Source organism: Hemibagrus wyckioides, linkage group LG18 (genome assembly GCF_019097595.1).
Source record: "Hemibagrus wyckioides isolate EC202008001 linkage group LG18, SWU_Hwy_1.0, whole genome shotgun sequence".
NCBI lineage: Eukaryota > Metazoa > Chordata > Actinopteri > Siluriformes > Bagridae > Hemibagrus > Hemibagrus wyckioides.
The window spans coordinates 23549258-23567569 of record NC_080727.1 but is presented as its reverse complement, the minus strand read 5'-3'; the positions used below and the strand labels follow the sequence as shown (position 1 = coordinate 23567569).

Here is an 18312-nt window from a genome sequence, read left to right as displayed (position 1 = left end):
CAATGTCAACGCTTCAACTATGTCACACTATCCTGTCCACATCCGTCCACTCATCTCACTCTACATTTTATTATCACTATTCTGATTATTCTACTCTTCTATTCTTTCTATTGTTTATTTTTATTTTTATATATTCTGTAATGACAGTTTATTTTATATTATATTTTTTATTATATTCTTAGATTCTTTTTATTTTAGATCTTTTCATCTAGTGTATTTTTTATATTTTATATTCGAGTTTTAGTAATAAATCTAGTGAAATAAATAAGTTAATGATAGGTTATATAAGATCACGCCCTCAAGTTCACTGGAAGTAAATATTGCTCATAATTTTATTAATACATTTATAAACTTAACCCTAAGACATTCCTTTTCACAAATTTCAAAGATCTGAATAAATTAATTTAAGATTTTATTCGTATACGATCTCCTGCAGTGAAACGACAGTGACCTACTCCTCCTCAGACCGTGTGTATAAATAAATAAACTAAAGAAACAGAAACAGAATATTGTTCAGAATGGTGATGTACAAAGGGTGCAATTTATTCTATCATAATTATAACAGTATTAGAATTATAATATTTATGCATTTAATTATCATATTTATCTTTTTTCTTCTTTTTTTTGCAGATACAAATAAATTTCAGTATATTTCTATTATGGTCACTATTAAAGAGTGATGCTGGACTTCACACTTCAGCTGATATCATGCAAGAAAAACAGCCTTAACCCTTTAATGCAGAGTGTCCACACTTACATACAAACAATTTAAGGATGTTTTTAGGAAAATATTAGACAAATCACTTTATTCAACTACAAAAAAACTTTATTCATATTTTATTTACGTTTTAAAGGACCTGATTTTCTTTTCTTTACAAACTTTTCACACAAAATCCCTCCTGAACACCTTAGCTTAGCATTAAAAAGATTTTTAAAAATCAGCTTATTACGCAGCATCTGTAAAGAATATGTATGTAAAGAGAATGTATATTTTCTGATTTCTTTTTCTTAACTAGCATTAAATAGCACTGGATGTTAAATTTGGACCACATTTGGTACAGTTTTTTTTTTATGGTATTTCTACAGATGGTCAGTTCATTTACATTTAAATACACATGAGGGATTTTCAGAAACAGAAAAAAGTAAGTAATAAAAATCAGAAGAATAAGAATCTGGATGTTTTTACATTTTTATGTTTGGAAATAATAAAAGACGCCTCTGTTTTAGACCAACTCTCTCCTCACTGCTTAACTCAACCCAGGACCCATTAAACCCAACACATCTCATCACAAGACTGAAATTAAATTCAGATTAGATGTTTACATGTACCTCTGAGTAACAATGGACACCTCAGGATATTTAAAAGATATCTCATGATGTTAATAAATTACGATATCGATAACCCGAGCCTCACGTAATACAGTGTGTTTATGGGATTATTATTGTTTTGATAGTCAGTAAAAGAAGCAGCGATATGTTAACAGACACTCAGGCAGACAAAAGGTGCAGAAAACTTTAAAGATGTTTTCTTCTCCTTAATTGTATCTGTGACGAGAACAGCGAGAGTCTCTGGATTCACATGTCAGAAGAGGCGATGAGGCCGAGAGGCAGAGACATCTGTCCACTCTGAAAACTCCATCTGCTTCCTGTTCAGCTTCAGAAACACTCACACAGCACTGACCTGTGATGCTGACTAAACACCAACACTCCACTCTTTCTATCACACACACACACACACTCTCATAAGCATCTGTCAGAATGTCTCAGAAGGCTGAAGGCCACAAGCCTGTGTGTAAAAAACAAAAATGCCCTGGACACGAGTGTGTTGCAGTTGCACAGCCACAGTTTCTTATTGATCTTATGGCCAGCTTTGGGCTCCATAGCCTTGCGGTGATCTCGCTGACACGGGCGCATGCGCAGACAGAATAAACATGCCTTATTTTTTCGCTGAATCAGACATCAGCTTCACTTGGCACTACACCTGCAGTGGGCAGAAATCAAAGTGCTGGTACAGCAGCTTCTCTATTCATACACAGCAGACTGTCAGGCTTTATAGTCCCTCTTTCTCTGATCATACACACACACACAAACACACACACACACACACACAAAACAGCAGGCTCCAGCAGGTTGTGTTTGGTGCCAGTCAGGCTGCACCTGCAGTGTCAATAAAGAGGGCTATCTGCTGGGGCTAAATAGAGCTTTTGGAACAAGTGGCCTCTTACTGCGCTCCTCTGTGTCTCTAATTATATCCTTCTCATGTTAGAGTACTGTGAAGGCATCAAACAGAGCTGCTGATTTCAGATCATAGGTGCATCACCAATGAAATGCAAACACACCGTTGCTAAAAGGGCTGAGAGCAGGTTAAAGCTTTACAAAAAAATAAATAATGAACGCTGCACTATACGCTTCATGGCAAAAGTATAATTAATGACTAATAGACCATCACTGGACAAATAACATTACTATTGGGAAACCAGGAGATCACATATCACAACAGTACTGTAGCCATGTGTGTCCAGAAGTCCAAGAAAGAACCTCAGTCTGGACGGCTGAATCTGTCAAAAAAAAAAATGGCTAAAGGCTAAAGATCCGCCTTTCCAGTGAACACTTGATTAGCCACCTTAATTAAACCTCCTAACCTCCAAAAATAAAGAATAAAAATCTGCCCTTACACAAGCTCTTACACTCCTACTCTGTGGACTCTGCTCCTTTAGCACTTAATTCAAGAGATCTTGAATGGTAGCACCACTCTGTGAGATGCCTGTGTTTCCTGACTTGTAAGTCGTTTCGAACAAAAGCATCTGCTAAATGAATAAATGTAAATGACAGATGATTTGGCCATCCTCTCTGGATGGGAGGGGATGACATTCTGTCAAACACAGCGACAATGTCAACCTGTGGGTGTCTGTGAGCTCATGTACATGGAAGAGGGCAAACTGACCTTTCCTCCATGTGTTCTGCTGCCCGGTGATGCAGCATGGGCAGCAGTTAGAAAAGATGTAGCCACTAGCTTCACATGTTTCAGAGGAAGCATGCAGTTGGATCTGTCCTGGGATAGGGAAGAGCTTGCTAGGGGTGGGAAGGGGGTGGGTGACCAAATAGTGGAGGACGAAAGTGGGGTAAAAGTAAAAATATATGCTATATATAGTGTATACAAATAATACAAATCTCTAAGAAAGGCAAGTCGTTCCAATGTGCTCTTTAAATTAGGCCCAGAAACCCAAAGGGTTGAAACTTCTTTTAAAAACTATTTTCAACCTTTCTAATCATGACCAAGTGAAAAATGAGAAATGTAGTTTAACTAGCAGCCCAGGCTGAGAGATACGCCGCTGCATGATGATAAATATTAAATACTGTATCTACTTCACTGAAGAAGAACATCGTTCCCCTGCAGTGTGTGTGTGTGTGTGTGTGTGTGTGTCTCAGCAGGAGCCAGAGATAAAATCAGGAGCTTGTATCACAGACACAGATAGTTAGGCTATAATCAGGCTTTGTGGTTATACTCAAGGAGATTCTATAGATTATAAACAGCAGGCAGGATTGATCTGCTTATACCTCGGCCTTCATCTTCCTCCTCGTTCACTTCACCATACACAGCTCTTCCTGAACAGTGAAGCTCAACGGTACTTCCATGGAATGATCTTTTATCAGATTCTCCCACTTATCCCAAATAATTCATCCAAACGCCTCCATTTTGTGCCAGCCTGCAGTGAAGTGCAGCTGGTTTGACTGGGAATGAACACAGAGACCATGTGCTAGCATGTTAGTTCTGTAGCTAGTGTGTGCAAACTGACTTACATGGTGACATTGATTAGCTAACAAAAAAAAATTAGCTACCACACCTTTCCAAAAAGTAGCCTGTTTAGCTAGATAGCGATCATTGAATTATATTCATTATTACCAAAGTTAATACCTGGCAGTTAAAAGCATTTATTGAGGCATGTGACAGCATTTGTGTGCTAATTCTATCAGAATACTTGTCTGCAACCCATTAGCAACCTCTGATATTGATCAGATTGTTCACAACACACATTATTCGTTCAGCATTCATTTACATACTGCAGGTTTATTGATGGCCAATGTTTGAAATAATAATAATTATCTAGTATAATGCACTGTGCAGCCTAACTATTATAAATGAATTAAACGTACACACAGATACTTCTTGGGTTCAGTCTATCCCTCATGTCAATAATTTGGAAAGAGATTCTAAACAAAGCAGATATTTTGGCTTTATTCACAAAAGAAATCACATTTGAAATGCAAACATGGTAGCTCAAGTGGTTAAGGCTCTGGATTGTTGACCGGAAGATGCCACTGTTGGGCCCTTGAGCAAAGCCCTTAACCCCACCTGCTCCAGGGGTGTCGCATCATAGCTGACCCTGCGCTCTGACCACAATAAATGTGTTAGTAAGGGATTGTGCCACTCCAAGCTGCCAAAATTGCTTCCATGAGCCTGGACACCAACTCTACAAGAACGGCACTGGAGGCATGAACACATTCTTTCAAGTGATATTCCCACACTTGGTGTTTAGACGATGACACACACACACACACAATCAAAAATCTCCCATAGGAGTTCAGCTAGGTTGAGATCTGGAAGGTCATTGCATAAGATTTATCCAACTGTATCCTCATTACACCATTCAGAAATGGATCATCATTGGATAAAGGAAATCTGCCTTTAATTAATAATTAGAAGATTTTATTTATTTGTCACATATACACTACAGCACAGTGAAATACTTTTCTTTATCCATCCTAATTAAGGGGTCAGAGCTCAGGGTCAGCCATGATACAGTGCTCCTGGAGCAAATGGCTTTATGGGTTTTGCTCAAGGGCCCATCAGTGGCAGCTTGATGGTGCCAGTGCTTGAACCCACAACCTTCCGATCAATAAACCAAAGCCTCAAAGTTCTTTGAGGTCTCATGTATCGACGTCAATTCTTTGTTTTTTTCAATCCAAAACAACCTTCGGACAACTATTTGTTTTTTTTGGATTGAAAAGATGATTGAGCGCCTTGTCCTGTTTGGAGGAGTTTAATGAGAATTAATTCCTCCAATAAAACCAAATATCCTCACATATGGGTTACAGGAAACGGTCTGACTCAATGACAGACAAATTTCTACAAAAGGAACAAAAACTAACAAGCTCCACCGACATCTGAAGGTGGCTTTCAGGATGAAAGGAAAGGAATGGAGTAATCCTAGGTTTAGTCTAGCAAGTGATGAGCAACATTTGAAAAGTTTACCTTTCTTCAGTTCCTTTCTCACAATGTTTATTCCTACCTGCAATTAGTTTCCATTTAATATAAATGTGACATTTCATTAAATGTGTATAGAGATAAAGAACAATCAAGCTTGGAAGAAGTAGGAAGGATTGCTGAGAACTCTGGTCAATTCAATTCAATTCAATTTTATTTGTGTAGCACTTTTAACAATGGACATTTCTCAAAGCAGCTTTACAGAACATAGTACAAAAAGCGCAAGATTAATGTTAGACTTATATTTTATATTTCATATTAAATGTTTTTGTATTATTCCCTATGACTGTGGCAAGGAAAAACTGCCTTAGGTGGTAAGAGGAAGAAACCTTGAGAGGAAGAAGACTTAAAAGAGAACCTCATCCTCATCTGGTCAGTGAACATGACTAGCTTGATTTGATAATCTGTTGGTGAAGCTAGCAGAAATCCTAGCTCATGTAACTCATAAGTCAAGCAAACCGATGATTAGTGCATTATTTTAATTTGTGGTTAATTAGTTAGCCATAAACTATACATTTGTGCTAATCACCTAAGAGACGGTTGACAAGCTACACAAGCAATACGCTGCTTGTTCAAGTGAACTGATGTTAATTGTACACAATTGACAAAACTGACTGCAAGAACATAAATAAGAGCATTTGAAGGCTCAGTAATCCATCTGATACAACAGTAAATAAGTGTAAAAAGAAGTGGGGTGCTGTGCACTACCTTCAAGGGAAATGATGCACTCAGGAATGCTGAGAGAAAGAAGCTGGAAAGAAGAGTATCTGAGCTCCTTTTTAATTCACAGGCAGCTCATGGCGTTCCTGCCACTGCAACAGTCTCTGTCTGTTCCTCTCACTCTCTCTTTCACTGGCTCGGTTATTGTAGTGTATGCAGATGAAGTGCATAAAATGACTCTAAAAAATGACTTGCTCTCAGAAAAGCCATAACAAAAACACGGAAAATCACAAGGGAACGATTTCGCCGCCATCAAAACCGCACATTTTGTGAGACAATGGCACAGCAGAGAGCAGCCAGATGCTCTAAATAAACGTAAATGCCGGGCAGAATTAAGCAGCAGCGATGCCAGCAGAGAGAGGAGATCTGGAACTGATACCCAGAACTAATTACAGACAAATGCAAATGTCATATCCAGCATTTACAAACAAGTCATAATGAGGAAAATCCTCTTTCCCCAGGACTGATGTTCATCCTCACAGACTGTTGGCTCATATCTGCCTTCTATGCAGTATATCATACAGCAAAGCAATGAATGATGGGAAGGTGGGCAGTGAGGCTGCACTGGTCCACTTGCACTGCCTGACTGGTCCCACCATCTCTCAGGGTAAAAGGTAGGTATTCATCTAGACTATTCTGTGTTCTGGCACCGAGGTGGTGGAATGAACTTCCTCAAGATGTCCATACAGCCGAGTCTCTGACTGTCTTCAAACGACGTCTTAAGACCTACCTTTTCCTGAAGCACTTAAACTAGCTCTTATCTTTCCCTGTTTATGTATTGTTATATGTTTAAAAAAATCCAATTTTAGGCTAATGGTATCCTAAGTCTGTAATCTACTGAACCAGTGTTGATGTTTTCAATGATAGAGACTTAAAGCACTTTTGTATGTCGCTCTGGATAAGAGCGTCTGCCAAATGCCAGAAATGTAAATGTAAATGGTCACATAAAGGTGCTGATGTGAGAATGGGCTTCATGTATGCTATGTTCTTTTGATTTTTTTTCTTCATGACAATAGAAATGTCAACTTGTACTTCTAAGTCAATCCTGTTCGTGCTGCATAATAAAATAAATAAAACTCAGAAGCTGTTATCTGGTTTTCCCATCTTCATCTGGAATGACACCACAGCTTTTTGTTTGTTTTTCATATTGCTTTCATGTTTTTTTGTTGTATTGATTGTTGGTATGTACAACAACACGTGAATGAAAGATGCTATACGTTAGCTTTACCGATGTTAATACATGAGATGTGCATTGGACATTGGAGACAATGGAGATGTATATTAGACACCTTGGTCTTCTGCAGCATTACAGGAGCTGGATGGTGTTGCTTTAGTTGCCAGGAAAGAATTATGCACAGGTTACAAAAAGCACAACCAAACCACACTGTACAGATTGCCTTTACACCTGCCTGAACAGATGACGATACACAAATCAGTTACACATACTAAAGTCACTTAAATGCCACAGTATTAAGTAGGGTGATGAATATCCATACAGAGATCCACATAACAGTGACAGATTTTAAACACAGTTTACTCGTCATTCTCCACTGCTCTGCTGTTGTCTGTTGTGGACTGTGGCCTTTGCTTTTGCCCATGAAGCCATCTGCAATGTGACTGCAGCATATGGTCAGACCCACTCAGCTGAATGCTCAGCACTTACACCAGGCTGTGAAGCCATCAGCACCATGGAGAGCTCCCAGAGTCAACGTCAACGAGACCAAATCCCAGCTGCTGCCACAACACGCCCTGCTCATCTCACATCTGCACAACAAACACGGGCTCACACTTGTGAATGTGGATGACAAACTTGTAGTGAAGGGTACAACTATAGTGCTTTGTTTGTATTAGTGGCTAAGATAGCAGTCAAACTTAACCTTGCGCCTTAAATTGTGTGAAAGATCAAAATCCAACTCATGAGTCACTAGAGGACAAGCTGGAGCACTGCTACTACTATCTGATTAATGAGAAGCACAAACGTAACAGAACTAAATAGCAGTTCTACAGATCACAAACTAGCTAAAAAAAGAAAGTGGGGTCAGAGATGTCAGGTAGATACAGTCCATGGCTTTAAAGATACTATATTGCCAAAAGACTTGGGACACCCCTCCAAATCATTGAATTCAGGTGTTCACAAATGCTCACAAATATGCATCTAGAGAAATGGTCAATAATTCCCATAAACACACTCCTAAACCTTGTGGAAAGCCTTCCCAGAAGAGTTGAAGCTGTTATAGCTGCAAAGGGCGGGACAACTCCATATTACATTCATGTGCATGTAAAGGCAGACGTCCCAGTATTGGAATGGCTCACAGTCTCCGCTCTAATTCATCCCAAAGGTGTTCTATGGGGTTGAGGTCAGGACTTTGTGCAGGTCAGTCAAGTTCCTCCACACCAAACTCACTCATCCATGTCTTTATGGACCTTGCTTTGGTCACTGGTGTGCAGTCATGTTGGAACAGGAAGGGGTCATCCCCAAACTGTTCCCACAAAGAGCATAAAATTGTCCAAAATGTCTTGGTATGAAGCTGAAGCATTAAGAGTTCCTTTCACTGGAACTAAGGGGCCGAGTCCAACCCCTGAAAAACAACACCTGAACTCAATGATTTGGAGGGGTGTTTTTTTGGCAATATAGTGTATATAGGGCTGGTTCCTGTTTGGTGCAATGAATAAATATTATCAAGGAATTTGTGAGGTCAAATTCCCAAACTGCCACAGCCACCCTGTGGCCAGCAGCCAGAAGAGCAAAACTGGCCATGAGTTGGAGAAATCAACCCCTCTCTGATGCAGCACAATAAGCAGTTCATAAAGATGCAGCAGCTAGCTTCACATGTCTCACAGTTGTTGTAAGGACAGGTAAGAGCTGGCTGGTGTGGCAAGTGACCAATTTAGGGAGAAAAAGGTTAGGGTCAAAATAAACAGGGCAGTGAGCAGCTGACAATATAGTGGCTGTATTACATAAGCAGCACCACCTGCTAAAATCACCATGTTATTAAGTTTGCTAGCAAAAAAGTGGTTAATAAAATTCTTACAATGATACAGGTGTAGATAAAGGGCGCTTTGCTCCATTTGAAAAAGCAAAAAAACTAAAAATTTTAAATCCACCTCTTAAACATCATTTTATTGATTCATGTCTAGTATCTGGAGATCTCTCCACTCAACTAGAGTCTTGTATGACTGGAAGTAACTCCTGGGAGTGATGCCAATACTATATTTTCTTTGTTACCATTTTTATGCTAGAGGTTGGTGACTGTTGATGTAATTTTTCCAGTCATGAAAGTCACCATCCTCTAAAAATCCTCTCACTGCTACATGAACTGACCCATTGCAAGTACACCCTAATGAAAGAAACCAAAAAAAGGCACTTGCACTGTATGAGGGATTCACAGTTTTGCATTGTAGACTCATTCATAATACTATTGTGATCCTGTGTAAGGGTCAGTCTAAACAATAGTGACCCTCTTGTTCAATCCCACAGGATTAGCGCCGACTTGCTGCCACGGTAGAACGGATTTAATCACTTTGCTCTCTTTTCTGACCCTCCAAATAGGAAGTTCATTTGAATACTGCTTATCCAGGTTTCTATGGCAACAGAAGCTCTCATTTAACCTAAGGGGATTTGGCATCCATATTACTCACAGCTGTAGTGATATAGTTACCAACGGGTGATAATTGCAATGTTTGTTAAATCTGAACTACTGTACTGTTGAGTGCCAGAAGTCTGTGTATGAAAAATCCACAGAATGTGTGAGACACATAAACCGGGACCTGGACAAAACAACATGGACTTCTCAGTCATCCTCAGGGTTTTTTTGATTTATTAATAGTTTGCATGAGTAATCTCAATGCTGATTGTCAAAGACACCTTGCAGATGGTGCATCTTTTTATATGTGCAAATTAGCAGGGTTTGTTTGTTAGTCTTGTTAGCCTCAGTGAATATGATAATAATTGGAATGTTTCTAAAAATGCCCTAAAACTGAAAGAACACACGGAGGATTATAATTGTGTGCTCAAAATAATACCACCACAGGGCAGGTATTAGAATTTTCTTAACAAATCTATTAAGGTTCCTTGATATTTTGTCTCAGTACCTGAAAGATACTTAGAAAATGATCAAAATCATGACTTACATTAACACGGTAAAGTCTTTCATTTCACATTTCACTAATTTCACTAATTATTAAGGTATACTATCAGAGCTGCACTTGGTGCTAATTTGGTGTAATTTATCGTGTCTCGCTGCCTTTAATAAGAGTTTTAATTGTCATGGAAGTTTTACTTTACTTGTCCTGTTCCCACTTCCCACTTTTACGTGTTTTAGGTTTCTCTCCATGCTTCATGGGATTATTCTGGTTATGGGTAGTCCCTTTACTTCCCCAGGTTAATTGGGATGAAGGTGGACTGCCATCTATAATCGTTTGAAGTGCATGAATGGGCGTGTGCAATTAGCCGCCACCCCGTCCAGGGTGTCGGGTGTCCCCCTGCCTTGTGCCCTGAATCCCCTGGGATAAGCTCCAAGTTCCCTAAAACCCTGAGTAGGATAAGCTGTGCAAAAAAGCATGGTTGGAAGAGATGATTATGTGTTATTTAGCACATCTATTGCACATTGTTTTTGCTTTAACTATTTATTTTTTAAAATTCAATTAAATAATATTAATAGAAAGATGTATAGTATGTTGTTTCATAATTATAGTCATTTTTGCATATTTTTGCTCACAGTTGAAAAAAAAATTGTGAGGGCGAGTGCGCTACTTCTTTCCCCACTCAAAAAAATCCTTCCACAATCCTTTTGAAATGATTTTTCTAGGCTTCATTGCTTATGCCTGACATATCCATGAGCATCTTAATCATCATGGTTCACTCAGGCATTTAACGAGCCAGTTTCAGTGACTAAAGAACAGAAGCTAATGTTTACACTCACTAATCGATGCCGTATGAACACGCCCCCATATGTATGCATCTACACACGTACACATTCACCTACACACGTCTCCCGAGCGCCTGCTCCCTGCAGCATTACATCATTTCCACCCCCCTTCCCTCCTCCCTCACACTCGAGCCGCTGGAGAGCATGTGTGAGGGTGAGAATATCACAGGAACGATATAACAGCGGCAGTGTGGCATCTCGGAGATGGAGAGCAGCAGCTACTGGGGATCAAAAGCTCTCAGTGACAGCCGGGTGGAGAAGCACTCACTGTGCCGCGCGGTAACCGCTCCACGATTAGCACAGCCTGCAGCTCACCTCTCTACCCGTCACCCCGAGGATCCCTCGCTCAGGCTCGGGGAATTCATCACCAGGCCACATGTATATATTCATAAGGTTATGTAAAAGCTTGTTTTTCAAAGCACAGCAGTCTGCAGGAGTTTCTGTATCACGTTTATTAACACGCCATTCATTCTGCATGCCAAGCCTAATTCCACAGACTGATGCTTATAGATTTCAGAAAGCAAGAGCTTCTCAAAATGAAGAATTTTTAGTTTCCTTAGAAATACACACAGTAGACTAGTAGTTTTCCACTGGCTCTCTTTCAGGTGGGTCACTTGTAGGTATTTTAAGCCACTCCATTAAAACTGAAACTTTATTTTCTCTCCAAATTTACAGAATTTCCAGCAATGCATTTTTTATATATATATAAAGCCATCTGGTGTTTCTTGTTAACAGCTTTTCTGTTCTTTCACTGCTTTTTTTTATTTTAAACCAGTTAACATTACTGCACTAATCATTTCGTGAAATAAGTTAGAAGAGAGAAAAACTGCTGTTAAACCTGCTGCTTCCTGGTCACAAATTAATGATGAGAAAATTCAGAATTTTAATGGAATCTGGAAGTTCCTTGTTTATCACAACAATTTGCCATATTAGAACTGAGGGCATGAAGCCATTATTATCATCATCACACATACATTACAGCATGGTGGAATACTTTACTTCACACATCCCAGCTGAGGAAGTTGGGGTCAGAGCGCAGGGCCAGCTATGATACAGAAACCCCAGGAGCAGAGAGGGTTCAGGGCCTTGATCAATTGCCCAACAGTGGTGGTGCTGGGGTTCGAACCCCGATCCTCTGCTCAACAACCCAGAGCTTTAACCACTTTTACCTTTTATCCATTTACGGTTACACTAAATGCTGTGGAACATCCAAGAAACAAATTAGTTTCTGTTATCACTTATGGAACAGCAGCTCTAAAATTGGTTCATTCTTGTTCCTCTGTAATACATATCACTTGACTTGTTTGTGCCTTAATTTGTTTAGAAGTGTAATTATTATCATTATTATTATTTTTAATCAGTGCAGTTTTGAGTAATGTATGCGTGACTTCGACTAAATAAGTCATCACATATGGAATGTCCTGCAGGTCAGATCACTGCTAAATTTCAATTCTAAATTTTTATTTGATCATTTGCTGTTTTCTGAATCGATTATATCACCCGTCATCTCACATCACATGACTTACAGTATTACAGTATCTGATTATACTGGATCAAGATCTGCAACAATGATGATTAGAGGAATTTCTTACAGAGAATCAAATCCATTTTCAAAAATAATAAATTCGGATTATTTCTGAAGAGCAAGTCAGGGATGAAATCTAGTAAAAAATATCCAGCTTCAGTATAAAAGAGGCAGGAATTAGGTGTCAGTGCAGTCTAACCTGCTGTGGCAAAAGTGTGACCGAAGCTGTTGACTGTAGCTCTTAGAGACAAGGACTGATATTAAAGTGTTAGACACACTGCAGGAAGCTCACTCACTCACACACACACACACACACACACACGCGCAGATTAACTGTCCTCTCAACACTCGTCTGTGCTGAGTTGCCAGATTTAAGACCAGACTACAATACACAAAGACACAGAAGTCTCACACACACATACACACACACACACACACACACTGGCTGGTGCAGGGCTCGTGCCGTCTCATAGATTTGCGTTCTGTCGCAGAGCTCAGCTGATAAGGCAAGCTCAGTGGTTTTCAATTTAGCCCCAGACAGACAGTCGGTGCTGCTGTGGCTCCTCACCTCTGTAAGGAGATTTAGCTGTCCAGATTTAGAAATGTGATCCAACATCCTCAATACCCAGCCGCAATAGGCAAAATCTGTCCGCTTCCCTGTGTAATTACAGAATTAGATTTCCCAGCAGATGTTTGCAAAGGGTTTCAGAGTGCTGAATGTCCATCACAGGATAAAAAAAAACCCCGTACGCAGGGAGTAGGAAGATGAAGAGGAAAGTAGTTCTCAAGGCAACAGCATGCAGGGCTGAGCAAATATACTGTTAGCATCATTTACATGCCACATTTACACATTTGCAGTTAACACACCATTACTCGCAGCTCATGAATTTTAAAAGAAAAATCTCACTATTTTTAGAAATGTGATCCTAGCAGTAAGCTGTAGAAAGCTGAGAAATTCTGACCTGGTAGCAACAAACTGCATTGTTATCAGTGTAACTCAGTAAACTGCTTTTACTCTAGTGCAGGGTTGCCAGGTTTAAGCAAAATTCTCACTCTTCTACATCTCAAAGCTACACACAAAAAAATAGTCCAAATACACTACCAGTCAAAAGTTTGGACACACCTTTTACTTCAGTGTTTTGTGTTTAGGGATTTATTTTCTACATTCTAGAACAATACTGGAGATTTCAAAACTATGAAATAACACACATGGACTTCAGTAATCCATATTTAATGACAACAAAAAACAGTCAGTTGTTATTTTAAGACACGAAGGTCAGGTGTTCTGGAATAGTTCTTGTAAGAACAGTATTGTCAAGTGCATTTGCAAAACCCATCAAGCCCCATGATGAAACTGGCTCACATGAAGACCATCCCAGTAAAGCAAGACCAAAACTGACCTCTGCTGCAGAGGAGAAGTTCATTTAGAGTGACCAGCCTCAGAAATCACCAATTAACAGCCCCTCAGATTAGAGGCGTTATGAAGGCTTTACAGAGCATCAGTAGCAGACATATCTCAATATCAACTGTTCAAACCAGATTATTGTGGATTTCGGCCGCCTTCAGCATTGTTTTACAATGTAGAGAGAAATAAACATCAGGAAACACCATGGGATTAGAAGGTGTGTCCAAACTTTTGACTGGTAGTGTAATTCAGGAACTAGAAAGTGCTTTGTCTAAGTACTTTTTCAGTGCTTTAACTAACTTTCTTCCAACATTTTGTCTAAAAAAACATTGTCATTGGAGCATGTCTTAATTCATCCAGCTCAGGTTTTTCAGTCTTGTTTTGAGGTTTGCATATCTATTATAACTATAACTATTAACTTTCCAGTTACAGCACTATTCTCTTTAACCGGGATCGAGTCAGTCAGGAAATGCAAGAAGAAGCCACAAAGAGAGAGAAAAAGTGTGTGTCTTTATGTTTTCCTCTATACCGTTCAGACAGGGGTGTTAGCACTGGTTAGTATGTTTAGAAAAGTATTGTAAAAATTTCAGTAAATCTGTTCCCGAGGCATCTACACTGATAAGCAAAGGGCTCATCTACCGAAGTTCCTCTAAGCCAATAAAGCACTGGTTTGGCCCTTAAGCCTTCATGAACAGGAAGTGATGCATGCACATTGACAAGAGTGTTATAGGGGAATTTCTATCTTCTATCTAGGTGGCAGGAACATCACAGCTGTAATGCGCTGGACTGAAGTTACCCACAGACACCAGGACTTGTTAATGGTCAGCCTTTCATACCGCTAAACCAAGAGGAATTATAATAAGGGCATCAGCATGGATCAGCATTTTGTCTGAGACAGAGATTCAGGGCTAAGTGGAGGGTCAGGACTCACCATTCACTGTAAGGTGCACCCAGCTGCCATTGTGGAAGGTGTCGTACTGCTGCTCCAACATCAACACCTTGCACTCGTACCAGCCCTGATCATCTGAACGTACCCTCTCAATCCGCAGAGATGACTTCCCATGCAGGCTAGCTCTTCCTGAGACGGGAACACACAGACATCATTTTAGCACTGATACACGTCTAGTTTGGCATGCAGTGTCCGAGAAATGCAAAACACAATAACAAATCCAGGAACACAAGGACGATCCAGACAGAGTGGAAAAGGTAGGTATAGTGTGTGAATGGAATTCTTCCCTCTGATTGGACGAGACATCTGCCTTCACTTTAAACCATTTTTTTCTTCGATAGTGCAACTTTAAATCTTCTAAAGAAAATGTAGTGTAATGTAATGATAGTGTATCATGGAGTAAAGATTAGTTTATCTCTAAAAACACACCTGAAGAACACAGGAATGTTGGGAAGAGCAAACTATTCCAGATTAAAGGAGGTAAGGAGCGCTATAAGAGCAGAGCTGTGTTCATACACACACCAATCCACTTTCTACTGCTGCAGCTACTGCTGGACTTCCTGTAGATCCTGAGTGACCCATGTCTCGTCTAATCAGAGGGAAGAATTCCGTTTGCAAAAACTAGACCTACCTTTTCCGCTTTGTCTGAATCGTCCTTGTTTTCGGATTTGTTATTGTGGTTTGCTCTTCTCGGTCAGCGTAGTCTATTTTTTCAGACTTTATTCAGATTCAGAGGTAAATTCAGACACGTATTTTCAGTTATTTTCTTCATGAGTGTGTATAAATTGGGGCATTATAACTCAGTTTTTACTGTGGCTTTAAAAACTGAATGCCAGACTGTAAAATTTTGATTTAAGACTTAGACTCGCAGTTCAGATGCTCGAGACTTGACTAGGACATAAGATTTAAATACATCTTTCAGCTCAGAAATTCTTAAGCTCTTTATCTTGTCTCAGACTTACAGCCCAGAGACTAAAGTTTTCAACGGGAAATTTCATCAATGCCATTTAGCATTAATAATCAATTTAATCTTGAATATGTGTTGGGTTTATCTGACATGATCTATAAGAAACTGACTGTTTGGATTATAAATCACACTATACTGCATTTCTTCCAAAACCTGAACTAAATGAAGCCAGTGGAAACCTCCAGTCTGTACACTTCAGCTACTCAGAGCACTCTCTGTGAAATATTCTCCATGCACTACATCCCAATGTTTTTTTTTTTTTTTGCAGAAAATGTATGCTTGTGGAACCAAAAAAAATGTTGGCTTTGCAAATCTACAAGTACAGTATGCAGGAGTCGATCTGAGAAAATGAGCAGCCGGTTTTTAGTGCCCTGCAGATCGATAAAGCAGAGCTGGAAATGGGCCACAGCTGCTCGAGAACAATGGAATATCTTGGGATGCTTTTACAGCAGTCATAAAGAGGTGACAGAACCACAGGACCAACAATGTCACATGCTGTTGGTTAAAGATAGTTCTCAGGTAGAGACATGCTGGAGGTATAACGGAGGTCAATACACTACACTTGCATTCATCCTTCCTTTACTTCCAACTACTTTGTAATGTCAGTGTTCTGATAATATATCCCTCTGCAAAGGTGAAAAACCTGGTGTGCATTAGGACCCATGGGACAATCTACATTTTTAACCAGTGTATTTTAGGACACACTGAATGAAATACAATTCATGGACACTCTCACCCATGATATTTTCATAACACTACATTCTTATAAAGTTAAATGAACTGGTTACAGCGTTCCACTGTCAGAAATCCCATCACTGAGGTTTTCCTTTCAGAGAACAGCATTCTGTGTGTTCATTTCAAAGCAGATGTATATCATGACATCTGTTGTGCGCAGATGTTCAGACACCAAAGAGACGTGGCTAATGAACTGTACAAAGTTCGTCCTCCCTCGTTTTACAGATAATCCTTTGTATCATGGCTATGTTGCTAAAACCGTCATGTCAAATGGCATTCTACAGAATTGGGTCGTTATAACACACCCGATTGTAGCAGATGAAAGAACCGGGCTGTTTAGGTCTGACTGACCAGACTGTTTAGCATGAGACCTTTCTTTTAACTTTATAATGAACTCTACACTGCCCAAATAATGCAGCACTGTGAGGGGAAATACTGTAGAGCCAAATACTGGGCTGCTATGTCGACTGCTATGGACAAGGCCATTATGCTTTATTCTGAATGTAACACACACACACACACACACACACACTTTATATGTGCACTATAGGTCCTGTTGTGTGGAGTGGAAATGAAAGATTTGTGAAAGCTTCAAAGTTGTTCTTGCCTCTAAGGTTACTATATAAAATGAAAGTTAAATCCTACAACTAGTGCACGAAACAGAAGAAAAAAAGAAAACAGAATGGTGAAGTAAGTGGATTCCTGCTGTTACTTTTCTGTGTCACGTAATCATGCACAAAAAAAACAAGAAGCACAGAACGGGGAGATGATTCTTTTCAGGAACGATAACAATTATCAATAAATTCTAATTCAAACACAGACTTCACAAAACATAATATGTTTAATATTTTTCAGTGACAGCAGCTTGATCTACATTTGCTTTGTGTGTGTGTGTGTGTGTGTGTGTGTACTCTTGTGTATATAATATTGAACACTGTTTTTGTTCTCTCTATATGTCTGCACCTTGGACTGAAACAAATTTGCTGTACATGTTTGATAAAATAAAATAATAAAGTAATTCTGGGATAAAGAAATATCAGTGTAAATTTGGGTATCTTGACCTGTAAAAAAACATGCTCTTGATGGTGCTGTAAATATTTCTGATATTTTGATGTAATAAGTTTGGCATTAAAATAAGTTTGCTTCAAAAACAAGGGAGAAGTGTGTTTAAGGAAATGTCTTAATCAATCCTGATTGTTTAGGAATTCTTATTTTATATATATATATATATATATATATATATATATATATATATATATATACACTATATTGCCAAAAGTATTCGCTCACCCATCCAAATAATCAGAATCAGGTGTTCCAATCACTTCCATGGCCACAGGTGTATAAAATCAAGCACCTAGGCATGCAGACTGTTTTTACAAACATTTGTGAAAGAATGGGTCGCTCTCAGGAGCTCAGTGAATTCCAGCGTGGAACTGTGATAGGATGCCACCTGTGCAACAAATCTAGTCGTGAAATTTCCTCGCTCCTAAATATTCCACAGTCAACTGTCAGCTGTATTATAAGAACATGGAAGTGTTTGGGAACGACAGCAACTCAGCCACGAAGTGGTAGGCCACATAAACTGACGGAGCGGGGTCAGCGGATGCTGAGGCGCATAGTGCGAAGAGGTCGCCAACTTTCTGCAGAGTCAATCGCTACAGACCTCCAAACTTCATGTGGCCTTCAGATTAGCTCAAGAACAGTGCGCAGAGAGCTTCATGGAACGGGTTTCCATGGCTGAGCAGCTGCATCCAAGCCATACATCACCAAGTGCAATGCAAAGCGTCGGATGCAGTGGTGTAAAGCACGCCGCC

The 18312-nt window shown here is 39.5% G+C and overlaps 1 protein-coding gene across 4 annotated transcripts in view; it reads right to left on the bottom strand.

The window, feature by feature from the left end:
- Positions 1-18312, bottom strand: part of igsf9bb (immunoglobulin superfamily, member 9Bb) — a 109702-nt gene that overhangs the window by 64317 nt on the left and 27073 nt on the right. For all 4 annotated transcript variants that reach the window (XM_058415778.1, XM_058415779.1, XM_058415780.1 and 1 more), the window contains exon 3: positions 14776-14922. In XM_058415778.1, the coding sequence (XP_058271761.1) occupies positions 14776-14922 (147 nt within the window). The remainder of the gene's footprint in view (positions 1-14775; positions 14923-18312) is intronic.